General features: G+C 43.0%; 3 protein-coding genes across 3 annotated transcripts in view; 2 read left to right on the top strand and 1 right to left on the bottom strand.

Annotated features, from left to right (window-relative positions):
- Positions 1-578: 578 nt before the first annotated feature.
- Positions 579-7,111, bottom strand: MPHOSPH10 (M-phase phosphoprotein 10). Its single transcript, XM_088519755.1, has 11 exons — positions 7,011-7,111; positions 5,653-6,310; positions 4,838-4,986; positions 4,151-4,325; positions 3,803-3,944; positions 3,295-3,362; positions 2,423-2,560; positions 2,105-2,215; positions 1,776-1,883; positions 1,015-1,245; positions 579-779 (listed from the first exon to the last, which is right to left on the bottom strand). Exons 1-11 carry the CDS (start codon positions 7,085-7,087, stop codon positions 630-632), a joined length of 2,007 nt encoding a protein of 668 aa, XP_088375881.1. The 5' UTR covers positions 7,088-7,111; the 3' UTR covers positions 579-629.
- Positions 7,112-8,439: 1,328 nt separating this feature from the next.
- MCEE (methylmalonyl-CoA epimerase) lies at positions 8,440-13,648 on the top strand. The gene is made up of 3 exons (XM_088528877.1): positions 8,440-8,574; positions 10,828-11,187; positions 13,445-13,648. The coding sequence occupies exons 1-3, from the start codon at positions 8,440-8,442 to the stop codon at positions 13,595-13,597; spliced, it is 648 nt and encodes a 215-aa protein (XP_088385003.1). The 3' UTR covers positions 13,598-13,648.
- Positions 13,649-17,679: 4,031 nt separating this feature from the next.
- Positions 17,680-19,638, top strand: part of APBA2 (amyloid beta precursor protein binding family A member 2) — a 72,596-nt gene continuing 70,637 nt past the window's right edge. Inside the window, exon 1 of the mRNA XM_088520108.1 lies at positions 17,680-17,802. The gene's annotated coding sequence lies outside the window, so the exon portion shown is untranslated. The remainder of the gene's footprint in view (positions 17,803-19,638) is intronic.

Genomic DNA, 19,638 nt, shown 5'->3' with positions numbered 1-19,638 from the left:
GCCAGCGATCTGCTTTCAGAGAGGGCCTAGCATGTGCCCACGAGGTACTCGCCCACAGCCCGCGGCCTCCTTGCACTGCCTTTGGCCGTTCCGGCACACCGCGGCTGTCCCGCAGCGCTCTCCCTGCCTGTCCCGAGCGCGCTCCCCCGCGCAGCGCGGCCCGGCCTGGCGCAACGCGCTCCGCGCGAGCAGGGACCCAGCTGCAGCTCCGCAACCGCGCAAGGACGAGAAGAGCCCGAGCGGCGCCCGCGCCCAACGGCACGTGCGGTGCGGGGGGGACGCGCCCAACGGCCGCGGCGCGTGCGGAGGGGGGGGGCCGTGACGCGCCCAACGGCCGCGGCGCGTGGCGGGGGAGGGGAGCGCGCGGCGCTCGGGGTTACCCGCTCACCTGCGCCCCGCCGGCCGCTGCGCCAGGCTAGCGCAGCGCAGCGCCGATGCCGCCGCACAGGCGTCACTAGCCGATGGCGGAGCGAGCGATGAGGCGCAGGCGCCGCCGCGCAGGCTGCCCCGCGGCCTGGAGGGCCTGGAGCGTGTGCAGGGGGTGGGTAAAAGGAGAAAAACACCCCAAACCTGCGCTGAAGTAGCGATACTTTAATATGTACAGGGTACAGCGTGTATAAAAAGATAAATTACAGTTTAAGTTTATGAACAGAGATGTTACGCTCTTTCTTCTGCTTCTTCTTTTGCTGGGTTGCATCCTTGATTTGCATTTTTACTTGGTCTTGCAGGTGGGAGAAGAAGGCCTGGGATGACTTCAACACCTTGTCTTTACCTTCATCCTGCAGACAGACAGCACACTTGTTAGAAGAGGGCAATACCCAAAGAGGGGGGCGTTAGACTTACTGGTTACTTACACCTGCCAATATACTATTTCAGGGGCAAGAAAAATGCTAGGAGACTAAGTTATGCCAAGAGGGATGAGCCGAAAACAAAGCCAAAATGTTAAAACCTTTTTCATGTGGTTCCCTTCCCTCTCTCTCTCAGGTTACATGAGAGTACACAGGAGAGCCTTACCTTGAGCAGAGATGCTTTGCCTTCTTTAGTAAGCTTTTTTAATTTTGCTGCAGCAGCTTTTTTGCTGAGTTTTGTGCCTTGCTCTGGCTTCATCTTTTCCAGCAGCTTTTGACGTCTCTCTTTTTCCCTTAGTTTCATACGTTTACGAAGCTTTTTCTTTCTTCGCTCTCGTTTTTTGTCTGTGGGGGTCTTTTCGGCATTTGCTTTTACATCACCAGCTTTGTTCTTTTCCTAAAGAAATAAGAACTGTTTTGCTCTAGATTCACAAGGATACCAAAGGCTCACCTCTCAGGATTCAAACAGGTCTTAGTCTTCCCATCAATTTCAGTTGTTTACCCAGCCCCGTGTGATGCCATATTAAGGCAGAGCCCAAAACTGGCCAAAGTTGGAAAATGAGGTGTTGTATAATTGATAGAAGGCATGCTAATTACTCTTCACCATCCTCATTTAGCTTTCCCTCTTCAAATACCCAACCACACACTGAAAAAAATAATTACTTTTGCATAAAAGGCAAGAACAAGAAATACTTGTTTAAAAATCAAGATTTGGTATGGCCTGGCAAAATTATTTATTTCCAGTGAAGTGAAATAAATAAAATGCTGGGTAAGAAGGTTGATGAAGTGAGAAACCCAGATGGTTAGCGGGAAATTTTCCCATGGCTCTGGCAGCTTGTACACTTTCCTAACCATAGCAGCGATCCCCTCTGGACCCTTACGTGACAGGTTTTTGTGTGTATTTTGCTAATTTGTTTGTTGGCTTACCTTGATCTCCTCTGGTGCTAAGAGAGCTGCATCACTAACAGCAACTGGTGCTACTTCCTCCATACTTACAGCTGGAAGGTTGGAGACTATTTTAACTTCTGGCACAGGCTAGGAATAAGGAAACATACTCAGGGTGATGTATACCATGTCACCTCAGCTTAGTTAATAGAAGAAACTAAATACTTGATTTAGTGGTAATTATAGTACATTTCTTACAAAAACCACATGCTCAATTGCACTCATGATATTTGCTATACTTTTTGATTCCTAAATGCATATTAAAGAATCCAGCTTCAAAGAGGAAAAAATAATGAAACTTGCATACTCACTGGTTTGGGTATGAAGTGGAAATTACAAAGAGCGTCCAATTTCAAGAACAGTGAATCCATCATTTCCTGAATTTCTTTATGTTCAGGATTTTCTTCTTCTTCAGTCTTTTGCTGTATTAAGATAACGTTACTACGACACCATTTGTAAGGCTATTTTAGTGTAAAAATACTTCACAGCAAGGCTAACCACCATGCAATATGCAATTCATGGCCATCTCACAGATGAACACCGAGAGAAAGGACAAGCACTGCCATAAGGCTCAGATCAGAGTTAGCAGTGTTCAAACAAAGGCGTTTAGAGGCCTATTCTTATGTTACCTGGTGAAGTTTCAAGTATTCTTGCTCATAGATCTCAGCGAGACTCAGTTTACTCTTTTCATGATCCAAAGTGATACGTTTCTTGTACTCAAAGGCCTCCTCTTGCGGCTTTTCTTTTGGTACTACATCATCCCATGCCTGAAAAAGTCATGAACTAATGCCCAGATCCATAGATAGAAAAACACTTATCAGCTACTACAGTTCATTCAAAATTCACTTTTCATATCATGTTTCTGACACAGTAACTAGGCCATGTGTGTGGCTTCCCAGCACCTTATTAGGTTCCACCTTCTCATCTGCAAAATGAGATAGAAGATTTATGCCTCAAGTCTGTGTGCTTAATTTCAGTAGGATTGGAGCAAAAATAGCAAGACAAGTAATAAAAGACTTGTTTTTTCAGTAATTTTCTTAGGAACTTTCCCCATACATGCAGACATATTTTGTTTCCACTAACAATAAACCTCAATGACCCTTGTGACCTATTTTTTTGAATTTTAAAGAAAATTAAATAATTTAATTTCAATTATTATTCAGAATGATCAACATTAAGGAGCTACACAATCATGTCAAGAGACAAATTTTACAGATTGGCAACACATTCCAAGTGAACTTTTTATAATTTCATCTCTAAAAATTCTCTTTTTAAAAGTAAAACCTAGTACAACATATATGTAAAACAGAGCAGATCAAGAATCTAAAGACACATTAGTCCAATTAGGAGGAAAAACAAAAACAAGCCAACAAAGAAAAGTTCCAGAAATAAATCAAGACAACTCTAAACACACTATAAGAGCTTCAAACTCAGCTTTGGAATGTGCCTTTGTATCAAGTCTATGCTTAAAATAGAGAGGAACAAATAAGATAATGTTAACCTCATCCAATATTCGTTGCTTAATGATGTCTTCAAGCTTGAGGGTAGTTTCTTCTGTGATCACAGGAGCTAAGAGCAGAGACAGAGGAATTAAGATTAATGTCTCCCCAATAAGAAATTTCATACAATACTTTTGTACTATCAGGAATAAAAACAGAAAATGAAAACAAATCCTTAATAAAACCATATCAATCAAAAATTATTAAACCAGAGATAGGTAAGGAAGTCATGTTTTTCCCACTTTCATCTCTCTTCAATGCGTAGAAAAAGTTAATCATATTATGTAAGGCTTTGAAAGACAGAAGCGTCCACTGAACTGATGTACTTTCAGATAAGCTAAAACTGAACCAGTAGGACTTCCTATAATTTCCACAAAGCATATTCACAGTCTCAGAAATGCACCGAGAAGCTTAGTTTTTGCATTATCCTGCTCTATTTAATAAGTTCAGAGGGAAGAAAACCCACAATAGCATGCCACACACTTCCTGAGAATCACTGTCAACACTTACCCATTCGGACTGCGTGGTCAAAGAGTAATGTCTCCTCCAAAAGGCTGTTTTCAGGTCTTTTTTGTGCAGACACTTCTCCTTTAAGCTGCCAAGGTTTCTCCTCTAACAACTCATCTTCTAAACTTCTTATTTTTGCACTCATCTGAAAAATACAATTTCCTAAAATCTTAGATATGCAGAGTTCACAAGTAAACTCCAAAAAATAATTTTTTTACTTCAGGTGCTTCTAGTTTTAAGGAGACAAAACTACTTCCACATTCTTCCTCTTTTCTGCCAGAGCTGGAACAAACTACACAGTCATTAAAAAAAAAAATGCCACCCACTGCTTCAAAGTGATAAAACAATTACCTTTTCCTGTCTCTTCTCAAAAGATGACTTGATTTCAGAGGGATCGATGCTCCTTTCTGATTGCATGTCAATATTATCTTCTATTTCACTATCATCTGGCAAACTAAAAGTTACTTTTTTGGAGGTTTCTTTACTTGTCATATTCTCTGTCAGTAACTCATCAGCTTCTTCAGCCCTTTTAATATAAAAATAAGATAAATGTTAAAAACCTGCTACTATTTTAGCATGATGTTTTAGCCATTAGATGTTTATCTGTTACAAGTCAATAACTCACAGCTTCAAAGGTTTTAAGAAATACAATATACTTTCAATAAAACTTAGAGGCAGGGTGCTAGGGATACTTCTACATAAAATAGTAATTTTCAATAACTGAAGCAATAGCTATTAAGTTAAATTCAGTCATCGCAATAGATGATATGAATCCCAAGAGATGGGACCTAGAAGGTAAGTAAATAAACTACTTTTTGATTTGGAAGACAGCACAATCCATGAACACTAGAGATATAACAGAGCTTGGCAAAAATGATTATTTTAAACAAGATTTACAGTGTATTCCTTCTACAATGCTACAGAATTACCACCACCAAAGGTAAACCTAGAATTTCATTTTGTTCTCATTTATTCTCAAGACAGTGCCACACTTAAAATTACAAGGACATTTTGACTGCAGTGAACGCACATACTCACTCGGACATGCTTTCCTCATTCTCATTTTCAGCAGTGCTGTCTGCTTCCTCCTCTTGACCATCTTCAACAGCGCTAGCTACCGAGCCGTCGTCATCATCAACAGGATCAAAGAAATCTTTGTATGTCAAGTCTCTAGAACTTTTAACTGGCTAAGAAAGTGAGAAGCAAAAACACTTTTAGGCTGAGAAAAGGTATGCTGTCTTTTAAAGTCTTTAAGACCCAAAGAATGATGTTACTTGTGTAATTGAAATTACTGAAGAATTAGCCTATGGTAGGGTGTTAAATTAATCTCTTTTACAAGATATTCTACCACTTGTAGATGTTGTTAATCTTGGGCAACATTAACCCAAAAAAAAAATTTACTTGTGAAGCAAGCACTCAGTAATGTAAGTTAAATCAGTTTTCAAAGCCATGGCCTTAAGAAAAGTCACCCAAACCCTTGTGCTCTGCATCACACATCTCAGTGACCTATAAGGACCCAATGTCAACCTTTAGCAACACATTTTCCTTCTGCTACCTGTTCTGCAAGGTCACCTATTTCTGCTCCACAGTCATGCACCTGGACTCCATTATTCATGCAGAAACCCAAGATTCAGGCAAACAGAGACCAACAAAGCAGGAATATGCTCTTCTGTAATAGGACATTTAGTTAGATGACATTTGGACTATTTAATCAAATTTAACTTAATAGTTTCTACTTTGACTCCAATAATTTTGTGATACTATAGGATGTCAGATCTCAATTTAAGGAAATACAGACTTCAGAGACTTATATTGCTAACTCTTCAAGAAATACAGTTTGCTGTTATCCTTACTTTAAGATTGGTGTTTTCCAATTCTTCTTCCTCCTCATCATCATCTGAGAGAATGTCTTCAAAATAATCAATGTCTTCCTCCTCCTCCCCTGCATTTTCCTTCTCTACATCTTCCAAAAAGGCTTCCATCTCAGCTAGCTTGAAAAACTTGTCATCCACTACAGATTTTTTTTGTTTTTTTTTTGGGGTAGTTTTCTTGGTTATTTTAGTTTGTTGTTCTAGTTCTTCAATATCAAAGTCAATATCAGAATCCTCATCACTATATTTCTGAAGTTTGCTTTCTTTGGGTTTACTTTGCTTTTCTTTAGCCTTAGCTTTATCTTTTGTATAAACACCTTTCTCTTTGGCTTCTACTTCCATTACGTCTTCTTCCAGTTCCCTATCACTGCCAGCCTCTGCACTGGAGCTGTCCTCCTCTGGATCCGAGAAAAGGCAAAGATCTTCATCGCTGGCATCTCTTGCAATAGATTTCTTGAAGAAATCAAGAACTGCATTATTTTGGAGCTCTAGCTGTTGCCAAATCTGTTCTTCATCAAAGTTTTCTATCACCAGTTCTTTCAGGGGACTCCCACGAACAATGTTACTTCCCAGAGCTTTACTCAAATCATAGAGAGTCTTTGTTAACACTTTGAAGTCAGCAGCCAGTCCATCTTGCACACTAATGGTGGAAGAAACATCAAAAGCTTTAGAAAATACTCAGCAGGCAGCGTGTCATTTTTATTTTCGAGTTTGCACCATTTAAAATCTTTCAATCATTTCACACCCTCTGCTAAGTTAAACACATGGTTGTGTTGCAGTTCTCTTCCTACCTGCTTAGGTCTTTTGACTGCTCAAAGCACCACTCAAAGATTTTTGTTTTTGCTTAACTCATTACACATCTCTTAGAAACATGTTATTTAGCATTCTTAGAAATAAAGATACTGTAATTACTAAGTTGTATAATTTCACTGTATTTTATATAGAAAGTGACAGGTTACTGCAATATACCACCATTCTGTAATGACATGTCATTAATTCTTGAGCACAGTTAAGCTCTCTGAAGGTTTCAGGAAACTAAACAGCACAGCACTAAACAGCTCACATGGCCGAGGCCCTGGGCCTTAGAGGGAGCTTATAAGAACCTCAGTTTTTATATCCGGGCATGTCTAGGCAACCTCTTTCAGCTTCCCCATGCAGCTACCCCGCCGGAGACATGAACCTGCGTTTTCTGGAGCCAAAACGTGGCAAGGGAACCGGCGTCGCCGCGGGTCCCGGCGCCGCTACCGCCCTGCGCGCCGGGCTCCAAGCCCAGCCACCCCCGCCCCGCGGCACCTCGGGAAGCGCTCGGGCCGCCCCCGCCCCTCGCGGCCCCGCGGCACCTGAGGAAACGCTCCGGCCGCGCCGCGGCGCCGCCCGCCACGCGCAGCCCCCGCTCCAGCGCCGTGGCCGCCGCCATCTTTCCCGCGCCGTCCCGCGTGCCGCGCCACGGAGCATGCGCGCGGCGCCCGCCCCGCCCCCTGTCGGTCCGCCCGGAGCGCGGCCCGGGCGGCTCCCTCGGCGCCCGCCCCGCGGTTCCGAGCAGGGCGCTTGCTCACCTCAGCCGTAATGCAAAGTCCTCTCAGCCGCGCTGTAAATAGCCCCGATTCACCGCAGCGGGACCGGGCACGGCTGCGGGGGGCATGAGCCGCCTCGGCGCTGCATCATGATCTCCTGGTTGTGGCTTTTTATCTGGAAAAATTAATAATAAAAAGGGGGTTGTTACTGCTCCGCATGCCAGTGCTCATCAGCACCAAGACCTGCTCTGAACAGAGGCGAGTGGCAGACGCCTCCCTGACTCGGTTCCAGGGTTATTTTGGAAGCATTTTCCACAGACTGTGAACAAGGCGCCTTGCACTCAAAGCAGGCGGTGCTCACAGGCCCTGTTCCCTTCTGCAATATTGTGGTTCCTGCCCATCGCGCTCCCTGCTTGCCTGGGTGCCCATGCAGAGCCAGGCTGTGCACGCACAGTGCCCGTGTGGGCACACGCACAGCACGTGGCGCTGGTGCAGGAGCCGCCGCAGTGCGGGGGCACAACCCGCTCACCCATCTGCCACCCTTCTTCTTGCCCAGATACCCCTGAGCTGACCGCCAGCTCCCTTCCCACCTGACGAAACCCCCTTTTCAGAGCTTTGGAGACACTGCGCAGCATCTCTGCGCTCTTCCACTCCAACCTGGTGTTGCTGGGTCCGGCACAGGCTGACATGGGCCCTCTTACAGCCACAGGCTGAGCCTGTGCTCTGCAGGGCATCGAGCACCTGATGTGTCCCAGACCTCGGCAGGGGCACGATGGCTCTGAAATGCCCTGACCACTCATTTTGATATGGGTTTTTGAGGTAATACTGCCTGGTTCAGCTAGGAAATGGGCAATGCCGCGAGCTGCATCCGTGTGGGGCACACCGGGCGTAGCGGCAATGCCCTGCACCCCGACAGGCTGGGACAGCCTGCGCCCCTCGGCATCCCCGCGGGGCTGCTGCTCCCTTCCCCGCGGGCCAAGCGTCCCCGCGGGGCTGCTGCTCCTCCTGCGGGAGCCGCGCGGGGCCCTGTCCCGCTCCTGCTCCGCCCGCTCCGCCCGCCGCGGGGCCGCACGGGCAGCGCACGGGGCGGGCGCCGGCGGCGACATGGCGGCCTCCCTGCGGCGCGCGGCGGCCGGTAACGCGGCGGGGCCGGCGCGGGGGGCGGGCAGGAAGGGCCGGGGCGGCGGCGCTGCGGCCGGGGCGCCGCGGGTCCGGGGAGAACTGCGGGAGAGACTGGGCGCTCGGGGACCCCGGGATGGGGACGGGCTGGCGCTGCCGCAGGAGGGGCGGCATCCGGCAGCCCCCGCGCACAGCGGGGCCGCCTCACACCCCGTCAGATACGAGAGCAGGGTCTGCTGAACCTTCTCCAAGCAACGAAACACACGGAGAAGTGGGTTCAGTTGTCAGAGGCTGAAAAATCACGTCTTTACACGAGCCAGTAGAGCGCTGAACATACCAGGAGAAGCAATTGCCTGTGATCACAACCACCCATATCTCAAACGGCCTAATGAGAGGTCCTTATCTTTCAAAGGACTTTTCTCTTTTGGACAATATTGACCTCTTCTTCTCCAAGCAGAAAAGTTTCTCTGGCTTCAGCAAGAATTGGATCAGGGGTTTACAAGTTACCATATGAAATGGGTGCTAATCTTACACAGACAGAAAAGACTGTATGGCCTTTTTTCCCTTTTTCTTTTTTTAATATGTGATTTATTCTGGTGATCTAGTAAAATTGAAGTCTAGTTAACTATCCAGGCCTCTGTAAGTCTGCCAACTAGTTACTGCGTGTCTCTTATTTTCTACACTATAAAGCATTGCATAGGTTCATCAGGCTCAGTCGTTAGGACCGCCCCCATCACCAACACATAAACACACAGAGGTCTTCCATCACAGTACTCTGAATTTGCAGGTTTTTGCTCAGTGCTATGCCTATAAGAAAATGCTCAGAAATGTTCAGATTTAAGGACTGCATTATTTTGCTTTGTGAAGAGGAATTGACAGATGTAGAATCTTAAATTCCAGGGAAATCTCTTTTCAGTGGAATTTAATGAGTTTTCTCTTTTCACTGGAATTTAGTTCTCAGTTTTCTGCAGAGAAACTAGCTGAAGTTTTAAACTACAGCTCTTACAGAGCACAAAGAGCCTGATAAATGTAACCTATTCTATCCTCAGTGCATTGAAAGGCATCTAGAATATCTGCACATCCTTGGCACAATCTCTTAGCAAAATGGCATATTTGTGAATTTAAAGCTAAGAATGCATCAAAGACTTCCAAAATGCTGAGATGCCTCCAGCCTGGCCTTGAGGCACGGGGAACTCTGACATGGCCTAAAGCAAACTGGCATGAAATTCAAACACTGCCTTCATGAATATATCCTTTCATCTATTTCTGGTGCCAGAAACAACTGATAAAGCCACATCTTTTCACCTCCTATCCCGTCTCTCCAAATTCTAGTTTCTGATAGATTAATTTTCTTATAATTTATTCATTTATAAGGACAGGGCTGTAATAATTGATCCTTATTCCATATCTTTCTTTCTTATTTTTTAAAATTAATGACCTTGAACTATTTACGCATAACAACAAAAATTTTGACGCAGATAGAGCAAAGTTCAGTGCTGTCTTCTCAAAGCCATCTGGGAAGATTTCTATAAATATCTATGGAGTTTTTCACAGCACTGAATTTCCCCATGACTTCTCCAACTCTGTCTGTCTAAATATGCATGTTAGCCCCCACATTTGTGTCAGCCATTATTTTAGGTGTTTTTTTTAATTACCTTATTACTTAATTATCAGCCAAATTATATTCTGCTTCTTTTGTAAATCACACTGACGTAGGTAGCACTAGTTGCATAAAAGAAAGAAAAAAAGATGTTGACCTTTAAAGGATAATCTTCCAAGCGGATATTGGTCAGTTGGACAGTTTATTGTTAGCAGTGCTTAGAAGTGAAGTATTTCCAAGCATCTTGAAACAGGTCGATGAAACTAAGTATTATATCTTTTTTGCACATGAGAACTAAGAGGGGCATATGACTTAATCTCAGAAGAGAGAGTAAGAAATTCAATTAAACTCAGGAGATATTAGCATTCCTTAGGATTAAAACACAACATGGTATTTCTTTCTTTGCTGGAGGATGTAGAGTTTTAACAGCTGAGAGCTCAAGTTCTTTATCTTACTCTTGGAACTTGAAATATCAAGTGGTTTGTCCAAGGCCCTGTTTGGATTTTGATTGTTTTAATTTCTGTATGTATAGGTAGAGAGCCTCATTTTATTTGTATTTTATATGAAGTTCTGAGCAATTGGGAAGTAGCTTACAGATACACTTTACCAGCGACCCCTACATTTGGTAATCAATGCAGCTAATTATGGAACTCATTTCAGCTCCAAACCCACCAAGACTTGCTATCTTCATGTATTTCTATTTTTAACAAACACACATGAGCACTCATACCAAATATGTCTCCTTTTCTTAACTTAGAAATAACTAGTCTCTGAAAAGGAAAATCTGTTGAGCTATTATACTACAGAATAATTTCTTCTTTGTCTCATCTACCCTCAGCTCTTGCACATTGTGTGTTAATGACATAGGAGTTGCACAGGCCTCAATAAAAGGGGGAGGAGCACTTTCTCAGAAACATTATATAGTGCTGTTCACTTTTTTCAGGGCTTCTTACCAGATTGCAGACTTCAGCTCCCACCATACGAACTCTATCAACATCAAGGTCTCACTCTCAAAGCCTCCCAAGGTCTTTGTGGAAACTGGGCCGGCTTAATCACGTAGCAATTGCAGTGCCTGACCTGGAGAAGGCCCAGGCTTTGTACAAGGACGTGTTAGGCGCACGGGTGAGCGAGGCTGTTGCTCTTCCTGAACATGGTGTCTACACTGTTTTTGTGGAGCTGGGAAATACAAAGCTGGAACTTCTACACCCTCTGGGAGAAAAGAGTCCCATATTGAACTTTCTGCAAAAAAACAAGACGGGAGGGATGCATCATATATGCATTGAGGTATTTTAATACAATATATCATATGAGAAAATGTAGACACTTTTGCAGTTAGATTCAGCAGTTCAGAATTTAACCATGCTGATGCTGTATCTTTGCAGATATTCAACAAGAAGAAAATTAATTCACCAATTAAATTGACACCAATTTTAGGAACTTCTGTTATAGAAATCTGAAAGACCACAGCTGATCTTAGCAAACAGGAATGGGGAAGAAGAGTACTTAATTATAGGTGTAAAAGAAGGAAGATGCAGGCATTTTACATAAAAAAAAGATAATAATAATAATTTAAAAAAGAGCTCATAGTTCCTTTAAAGAGAATCAAGTGTAGATAATCGCTTCTCCAGAGGTGCTTTACGAAATATTTGTTATCAGCTGAGGTTTTTCTATGAAGATGTCTTTTTGGTACAAGACATGATTTTTCTTGTTGCTGACAAACCAAAGATGAATATCAAAAGAAATCATGCTATTAATTCTGAAAATTGAGAATGGGATGTTCTAATTATACTGCTGTGTGCAGTGTGGAAGTAATGTGTTTAATATACATATATACATGTGTGTATACATACATATGTTTTCACCCTGAAAATATTTGCAAAATATTTCTGTATGCACACACACCTACATATTATTGTATTCAGTAAATCAAATGAGCCAGGAGTCATAATCTAGCAAAAATGGTTTCCAGAAAAACTACATAAAATTTCAGTGTAAGTTCCTCTTCTGAAATTTTAACATTTTGTAGAAATAGCTTTCTGTGAGCAATTTTTTTACAAGAGGCTGAATTCTCTCCACAGAGGGGAGGAAGTCTAGCAAGTTTGTCAAAATGCTTTTCTTTTTTTCCTTCTGTCTTATTATTCCAAATAAACATATAACTGTGTTGATAGATTGGAAATTTGTTAAAACAAGCACTTTCAGAAAAAATAATTTCTAATGAGCTATAATTGAAATTAATACCTGCAATGGAAAGTACTTCATAGGATAAGAGAAATCTGAGCGTGGGATCTTTTAACATGGATGAACCCCCAGACTCTCCACCCTTTCCTCTCGTGGTTTCCTTGGGGATACACTAATTCACTCCAGCTGAGCCCAGACACATTTCCCCTTCTTGCCATCTCTGCAGGATAGCAGTCACAGCTGTAGTAGCTTTTCCTCTTCAGGAATAACCTGGAGGGGGTTACAGCACATATTACACTTGCTGTCTTCTTTTAGATAACACCTGACAGTCGTTTTCTTTTTTAGCCAACTGGTGGTTGTGTGTAGGAAGAACAGTAGAGAGTTCAGCCTGTTCATGTATAAACCTCTGCTGAGAATGAGTGGAAAATAACTGAAAATGTTGCTCTGAATTAAAGTATTTCCCTCTTCCCTAGAATGCCATCATACAGTTTATTCATTGAGTTACAGACAGACATGTCAATCTTGAAAAACAGCAACGCTATTATTATTCTAGATCTGTATTGAGTATTGACTATTGGCTCTACTAAACGGAATATTAATTTTATTGTTTCAAAGGATGGATATATTTAAGATTTGGGAAAATCCAAACTTCAGTTGCTGACATGACATCAGTCTTAAGATGATACTATAAAACATAAACAGGCTTTTGTTAATTATTTTTTTTAGAGGAAACTACTCTGCAATTTTATGTCAAATGCTATTGTTATAATTAAATCCAATAGGAAAACTAGGTCATATTTGGGGAATTTTCCGGTAGTTTTATAATGTTTCTTAAGAAAATTTATGAAGTTTAACCTACCTGGGAGGAAGATAAATAAATAAATATAAAAACACTTTCCTTTTACCTTCTGCCCATTGTTCTCCCTGTTTACCAGGATCTAATGAGTCAGTGCTCTGCCAGCAGGTAGATGGGAAGGCATTCTTTGGTTAATGGCATTTTGAAAGCAATATGATTGTCATAATGACAGCAATTAATAGCGAAAGAGTTAAGATGGACTTATAGACTCCATACAACAACAAAAAAGACTTTGTACATGAGCGAATTCCATTTAATAAACTGTTAAATATAACACAATCTGCTTAACTGTTCATTTATAAAACAGTCTTATCACAAATTGAAATTTCTGTAAGATTTTTATTTTTGAGTCTGGATTTCCCTAATTTTTAGAAATTATTTTTAGAATTATATTAGAATTTATAAATAACATTCTAGTAAGCCATTATACTATGGCTCCTAAATGTAGAATATACACAATACATTGTGGAGTTTCAAATTATATAAACTGTGTTCTTCTTTTATAAGGTTGATGACATAAAAGCAGCTGTGACAGAACTGAAGGAAAAAAAGATCCGAATATTGAGTGAAGAGCCAAAAATAGGTGCACATGGCAAACCTGTGATCTTTCTTCACCCTAAAGATTGCCACGGAGTCCTTGTGGAACTTGAGCAAGCTTGAGTTGTAATATTCATATAGTAAAACAATAAACTACTTGTGAAGTTACTGAAATGGGGCTGGGAAAGATGCTGCATTATTCAATCTTTATGGGTTTGCTGTACTTCCTGGTGATTCTTACAGTTCCTGTAGCACTGAAATAGTGCTAAAATTTTTGTTCATATGATTTACAAAACTAATCTATTTTCTTTATTTCTTTAATTCTCTGTGATTCTAAAAATGAATACATGATCCAAACTACATATGTAAGATCATAATTTATGTCCCATTGCCACATGTTTGCAGCATGGTTTTACCTCTGTAGCCACAGAAACGGTACAGTTTCTAGGTCATTCTACATTATTTTGTTCTATAATTCAGAACAGGGATCCACTTGTCAGTGACAACAATATAGTTTAGACACTCCCTTAGACATAAGAGAAAAAGAGACATGGGCATTTCTGTTTTCACCATTTACTATCAACGCTTTGCACTGATTGTCTGGGTCACACAATAAAAAACCCTTGTTATTGTATGGCCGTCTTCAATCACTAACCTTTTCCCTACCATAACGATTACTGCCAAGGAAGTTACCACACATAAATCATCATTTACTTGTTTTATGAACTCTGTGTATAGGCAGTAGGAAGAAAGCTGCCTGGAAAAATGATTTGACAAAAATATATTTCAGACTGCAAGATGCTTGTGTTTAGTTTTGCCAGCTATTGATTCTTTCAATCTTTATTTGCAAGATACTGGGAAAAATCTAAATAGCAGGCAGTCTATTCACCTGCTGTATACATGTTGTTTTCCTATGCAAAAACAATTATAAAATCAGGGGAAAGCATATTTTTAAAGAGACTATTTAATAAAAACAACAAAGAAATATAAGACTTAACCATGCATACTATCTTTAAAATCACTGAGCATGCCACTCTTCCTACCTTTCTGATAGACTGGGGTCACAGTTTATTAGGTTATTCATGCACAGACTTCACTTTACTCATGTGAATTAAGCAAGCAATGTTTGTCCAGATAGCTTATTTTATAGGTTGTCTTGACATGTTAGCTGCAGAAATTGCAGACATGCTGTTCCTTTATCTAGTATTCTTAATCTTTGAAAAACAGCATGTTAGTCCTGGCTAAACCACACTATGATTGCTCTATTTTCTTACATATTTGCATATACATTGAATAGTTTGACTTGATAGGAAATAAATTCAGTTTAGTCTAGGATAATTTTTACTGCATGGAAATTGTGTAATTCTGAGTAATTTGCATTCTCTGTCCTGTTTGCCACAATAAAGCACATGTAGTATGCTGACCTGAGTTTTAAGCATGGCTTTAAAGATGTTGATGCTTCCTCGTGGATTTTTCTTTTGAAATAAACTCTCAAAAGCCAGGCATTTTTTAAAAGATAACTTTGTAGTCACAATAAATACTACTTCTGTCATAATAGAGGCTTCTACGGGGCTCTTAAATTTAATCAAATCACTGTTTAGAGTGTTGTTTGTAATGTTAATTCCACAATTGTTAGAATTTAGAAATTCTAAGGCTTTGGAAGGAAAAGCGAGATGGTTTTATATTCTTCCTGAAATCCAATTCCAACATTCTAGAATACATACTATCAGCAAGGCTGCTTTTGTCTTGCCATTTTTTCAAAGAAAGAGAAGCTCCTTGTCTACAAAACTAGCACAGGAATGTTAGGACTAAAGCCTTGGTGATTACAGGTCAGGATAACTGAATGGATGTCTTTGAACCTTAAATCCAGAGGTGGCACTACAGAAAACAGGGCAGCCCTCCTTAGATCAACATTCTCTTTCTCCGTCCTACCTGAAGGAGATAGAATTTTGTGTATGACATTTATTAATCCTCTCAGGGTATTCTAGCTTGGCATCATGCTAGGGAATGGAGATTTTAAGTGAACAATATGTACTCCACTTTTTTTTTTTTTTTTCTGTTAACCATATCTAGTTATCAGAAAAAGACCTGTAAAGCTTTTAGCCAGGAACCAGCAATTTCCTGATTGACTGCAGTGGGGTTGCCTAGCACTAAGTCAGCAGATGTATTTTGTTTATCATCACTAAATCATGTTCCTTCCTCACTCACAACGCATACATACCGTCAGACTCCCCTCATAGTTTGAAGTGGCATTCAAGATAGTAACAATGAACAAAACAAAGGAGTTTAAGTATAGGAAATTAGCCAAAACTTAGAACTGGGGGTAAGGGGACAAACACGTCACAAGCTCTTACCATTTGGTAGGATCAGAACACTTATTTGTTTGGGCATGCGTAACAAGGTGTTATATATATATATATATATATATATATATATATACATATATGTTTTAATCTCCTCTATGCTTCTGGGGACCGCTTTTTAATACTTGAATATTTAATGCTGAGACTAGATTAATTCCTTAATGCACATGCAGAAGCACTGCTGTCCAGTGTTAAGAACATTCTTTGGATTTGGAACATATTGCTAAAAAAAGGATGAATAGAAAGTGCTATGACCAAGGAGATCTCACAGAAAGGCAAGAGAATATAGGGATATTCACAATATCTAACTGAGGTACTTACAGTAAGAGCTTCGAATCACTCCCTTGGAGCTTATCAGTTGATTCTCTGTAAAGGAAACTCTTCCTGTAGTGGATCTGTTGCACCCAAGTACCTTCAATTAAGAAAACATAGTTCCTTGTATCAGTAAACACTGCTACTACTGCAGTTGTTTTGTTGACCAAAACATTAAAGACCGTGAAACAGAAGCAATTCCTGAAATGGCAGCTGTAGGACTTCTCAGAAAGGTGCTAAATGGCACTAGACACAAAGGTAGCTAAGAGTTTAAACTTGAGCAGAGATTCATGTGGGATATAAGATTAATATGTAAATAGGAACTAACAACAATGTATAAATGCTAATGCTGACATTTTAAAATGGAAATCCTCACCCTTTTAGGGCTGCGAAATCTATCACCTTTGATAGGTTAATCCCACTTCTGCCTCTTGTGGAGGCCTTGTATGGAAAACATTATTTCCAGAAATTGAAGATTAGTAGAAAAGTGTGTTATTAGATTAATATTAATGCATTTGATTTTTGCCTTGCTACGTCATTTCCTATAATAACTATTGGGCTGAGTCACTACCTCCCAAACGAGGTGGAGGAAGCACGTTTGCCAGGCACTGAACGCGCAGCTGAAGTTCCTGCGCGTGGAGCGCGGCGGTTTTGGGAGGCCAGCAGCAGCTTCAGGAAAAAAACATTCGCCTGCCCCATCACGCTGCAAATCCTGTTTGGTGTATTGATCGGGGAAAGAAAAACTTCCTTGGGCACCTGAGGCTATTTCATTAAGTTAACACTTTCGAGAATTTATAATAGGAATCTTTTGAATGTTTAAACATGACCAATGAAACACCATCTTTCAAGCGTTCAAATCACCCAGCTATGGATGGGTGACACTGAACTCCCTGCATTGGCATGCAGCATCCATACAGTTTACACAATATCTTCAGGAAAGAACCAAAAACAGTCATTAGGACGGGGGCAGACAACTGAAACGAGCCAGCATAGGAAGTCAGAAGGTAAAAGAGCAGTGCTAAAATGGCCGCTGTCTCATGGGCCTTTCTGCTCTGTGAAGGCATCTTACTGAAAACCAGGAATGATGAACCCCAAACAGGGGTTTCCATGTGGGCCTCCACATCCACACGGGATCTGGGCCACACTGCGGTGTATCAGGTGGGAGTGCAGGATCATTACACGTGGGTGACTTTCACGCCCACTGCCATGCAAAAGATTCAACCGCTCTTGAGGCTCAACCATAAGGGCCGCCTCAAGTCTGAAGTTCGCCACTGCCGCGCAGTTCGCGCCGGGGCCCCCCACCGTTACACACCGTGTGGGCCGCCTCCGCGCGCGCCTCCGCGGGGCAGGTGGCAGTTGCTGGGGCGCCGCCGCCCCGCGCACGTGGAGAAGCTGCTCCGCCGCGGCCGCCCCCGTCGCATCGCGGCACGCGAGGCCCGGCGGGCGCCGCGGCCACCCTGGGCGCGTCCCCGCGTGGGGCGCGGCGCCCCCGCGCTGCGGCGGGGCAGCCGCTCTGCGCCATGCAGGTTCCCGGGCGGGTGCCGCTATTGCGGCACGCAGCTTCCCGGGCGCCGCCGCCGCCGCGGAGCGCGGCGCCGAGGCGGGCGGGCGCGCACACAAAAGAGCGGCTGCTGCTTCGCCACCACCAGACCGGTAAGGAGCGGGGCTGCCTCGTCCCTGGGACGGGCGGGAGGCGGCGGGGGGTGCTCCGCGGGGCGAGTGGGCTCTGCGAAGGCGCCGCCGCGTTCCCGCTGCGCGGCCGTTGCGCTCCTCGCGCGAGGGGCGCGGCCGTTATATCCCGCGCGGCGCCGGGGGCTCCTGAGGTGCGGCCGCCCGGCCGGCATCGGGGGCGGCTCCGGCTCCCCGCCGTGGTGCGGGGACCGCGGTGCCTCGCCCGGGCAGCGAGGCTGAGGAGCCGCTGTGGCGGGCAGCGAGCTCGGAAGAGCAGCCCCGAGCGGGGCCAAGCGGAGCTGAGCTGGGATCCCCTCCTCTCCGTTCTGTCCTTTCCCCCTCATAGGGAGGGCTGAGGGGAAAAGCTGCTCCGTTAAAGATTCGCCGCTTCGTTCTCCTGATAAGCTACACAAAATGTTGTAACGTGGTTTGTGCTCCGCATCTTGAGCCTGATTTTTTTTTTTCTTCTGTGACAAAAGGGATGTGGGGAGCGGAGGAAGGGGAGGCTGCAGCAGGAGCTAGAGCCTCATCTATCCTCACCCAGCGGTCCCGGCTTTCCTTTCGCACGGCTCGGCTCGCTTGTGCAATGCCCTTTCGATGGGCTCCACATGCAGTGAGGGCATAGAGGAGGTTTAAATAAAGGCACGAGAGATTATGCATAGTGCAGAGATAAGGTGCAGTGCGCTGATGTGTGAGAAAAGTCTCAAATTGCTATGGCCTGATTGGGTAAAAAAATACACAAATAGTGTTTCAGTTATATTAGCTTGTCAAAGCCACCATATAATGTCTCTGCTTGCAGAAACAGTATTTCTTGTATTATTACATCCATTACCCAATAATCCCTCCTTATTTTGCCAGAATTGTATATGTAAAAACTAGAAGAAACTGTGGTCTTAGGTTTATGTGGTTGTGAGTAAGCAATACTATTTCCACATACGGTGATTTTTAACAGGGAGGAATTCTACTGTAATTATTTGTTGCAATTTTAAAAAGTAAAAAAAAAATGCTGAAGTGTTCCACAGCGTAAGAACTGAAATTTGCCTCTGTGTCACCCAGATGCCCTCAGTAGGAGGCAGGCAGGAGTTCGTCCTTCCACACGTGGTGCTCCGGGTACCCAGCCACTGCAGGGGAGCTCGCTGTCCTTACTCTGCTGCGGGCTCCTCGGATCTCAGGCTGGCGACCTCTTCTTGCAAATCGTGATTCCGTCAGGCTTCTGCAACCTGAATTCTCTGATATTTTAGCCCTTCTCTCTTCTCAGAAGTATCTAAAGTAGTATCTATTTTTAAAAGACCCGTGTTGCCTGTAATCAGTAGCTATGTTATTCCTTCTCTTTAAACCTCTGATTTTAAAGCAGAGTGTTTCTGAAAAGGCCATGGCTGCACAGGTCTTTTGGTCAAACCCTTGCGAGTCTAAGGAAGCATCTCAAAAACTGCATTTTCTTTATGCACTTACCTGGTTAATGCCAGTTCAGATTGGAGACTGCACATGAATTTAAATAAGAACTAGGTCTTTAACGCTGACCTTTGCTTAAGGCAGCAAGCATGAAGGTCCACTCCAAAAAGTGTGATAGTAACATCCCTCCAGCTGGCCAAGAATGTTTGCTCAGAAATCATTTCTGAAAATAGCATAGTTGAAACCTCTCCCAGCTTATGTTCCTGTGCTATGAAGGCAGAGAATTCTAACGAGAGGTAATCCGTTCCAGACTGTTTCTTACAATCAGAGAATCAGTCTTTGGGAGACCGTCTTTGTGTGTATTTTTTGCATAGCCCCAGAATATTTCCCTTGAAATACATGCCTAAATAAATATGGCAAAGCTTT

This window comes from Tinamus guttatus, unplaced genomic scaffold (genome assembly GCF_059628265.1).
Source record: "Tinamus guttatus ecotype Peru unplaced genomic scaffold, ASM5962826v1 Tinamus_guttatus_pri_ptg000004l, whole genome shotgun sequence".
In the NCBI taxonomy this organism is placed as follows: Eukaryota; Metazoa; Chordata; class Aves; order Tinamiformes; family Tinamidae; genus Tinamus; species Tinamus guttatus.
Note: the sequence above shows the minus strand (reverse complement) of the source record. Positions and strands in the feature narration are given on the sequence as shown.

Excerpts from the sequence above, each read along its gene's own strand:
- MCEE (XM_088528877.1), top strand. The coding sequence starts at position 8,440 with ATGGGGACGGGCTGGCGCTGCCGCAGGAGGGGCGGCATCCGGCAGCCC. Across the intron at positions 8,575-10,827 it reads GCAACGAAACACACGGAGAA|TGCTGTTCACTTTTTTCAGG; the intron begins GTGGGTTCAGTT and ends AACATTATATAG. Across the intron at positions 11,188-13,444 it reads TGCATCATATATGCATTGAG|GTTGATGACATAAAAGCAGC; the intron begins GTATTTTAATAC and ends TTCTTTTATAAG.
- MPHOSPH10 (XM_088519755.1), bottom strand. The coding sequence starts at position 7,087 with ATGGCGGCGGCCACGGCGCTGGAGCGGGGGCTGCGCGTGGCGGGCGGC. Across the intron at positions 3,945-4,150 it reads TTGAGAAGAGACAGGAAAAG|ATGAGTGCAAAAATAAGAAG; the intron begins GTAATTGTTTTA and ends TGTATTTTTCAG. Across the intron at positions 3,363-3,802 it reads TGACCACGCAGTCCGAATGG|CTCCTGTGATCACAGAAGAA; the intron begins GTAAGTGTTGAC and ends CTCTGCTCTTAG.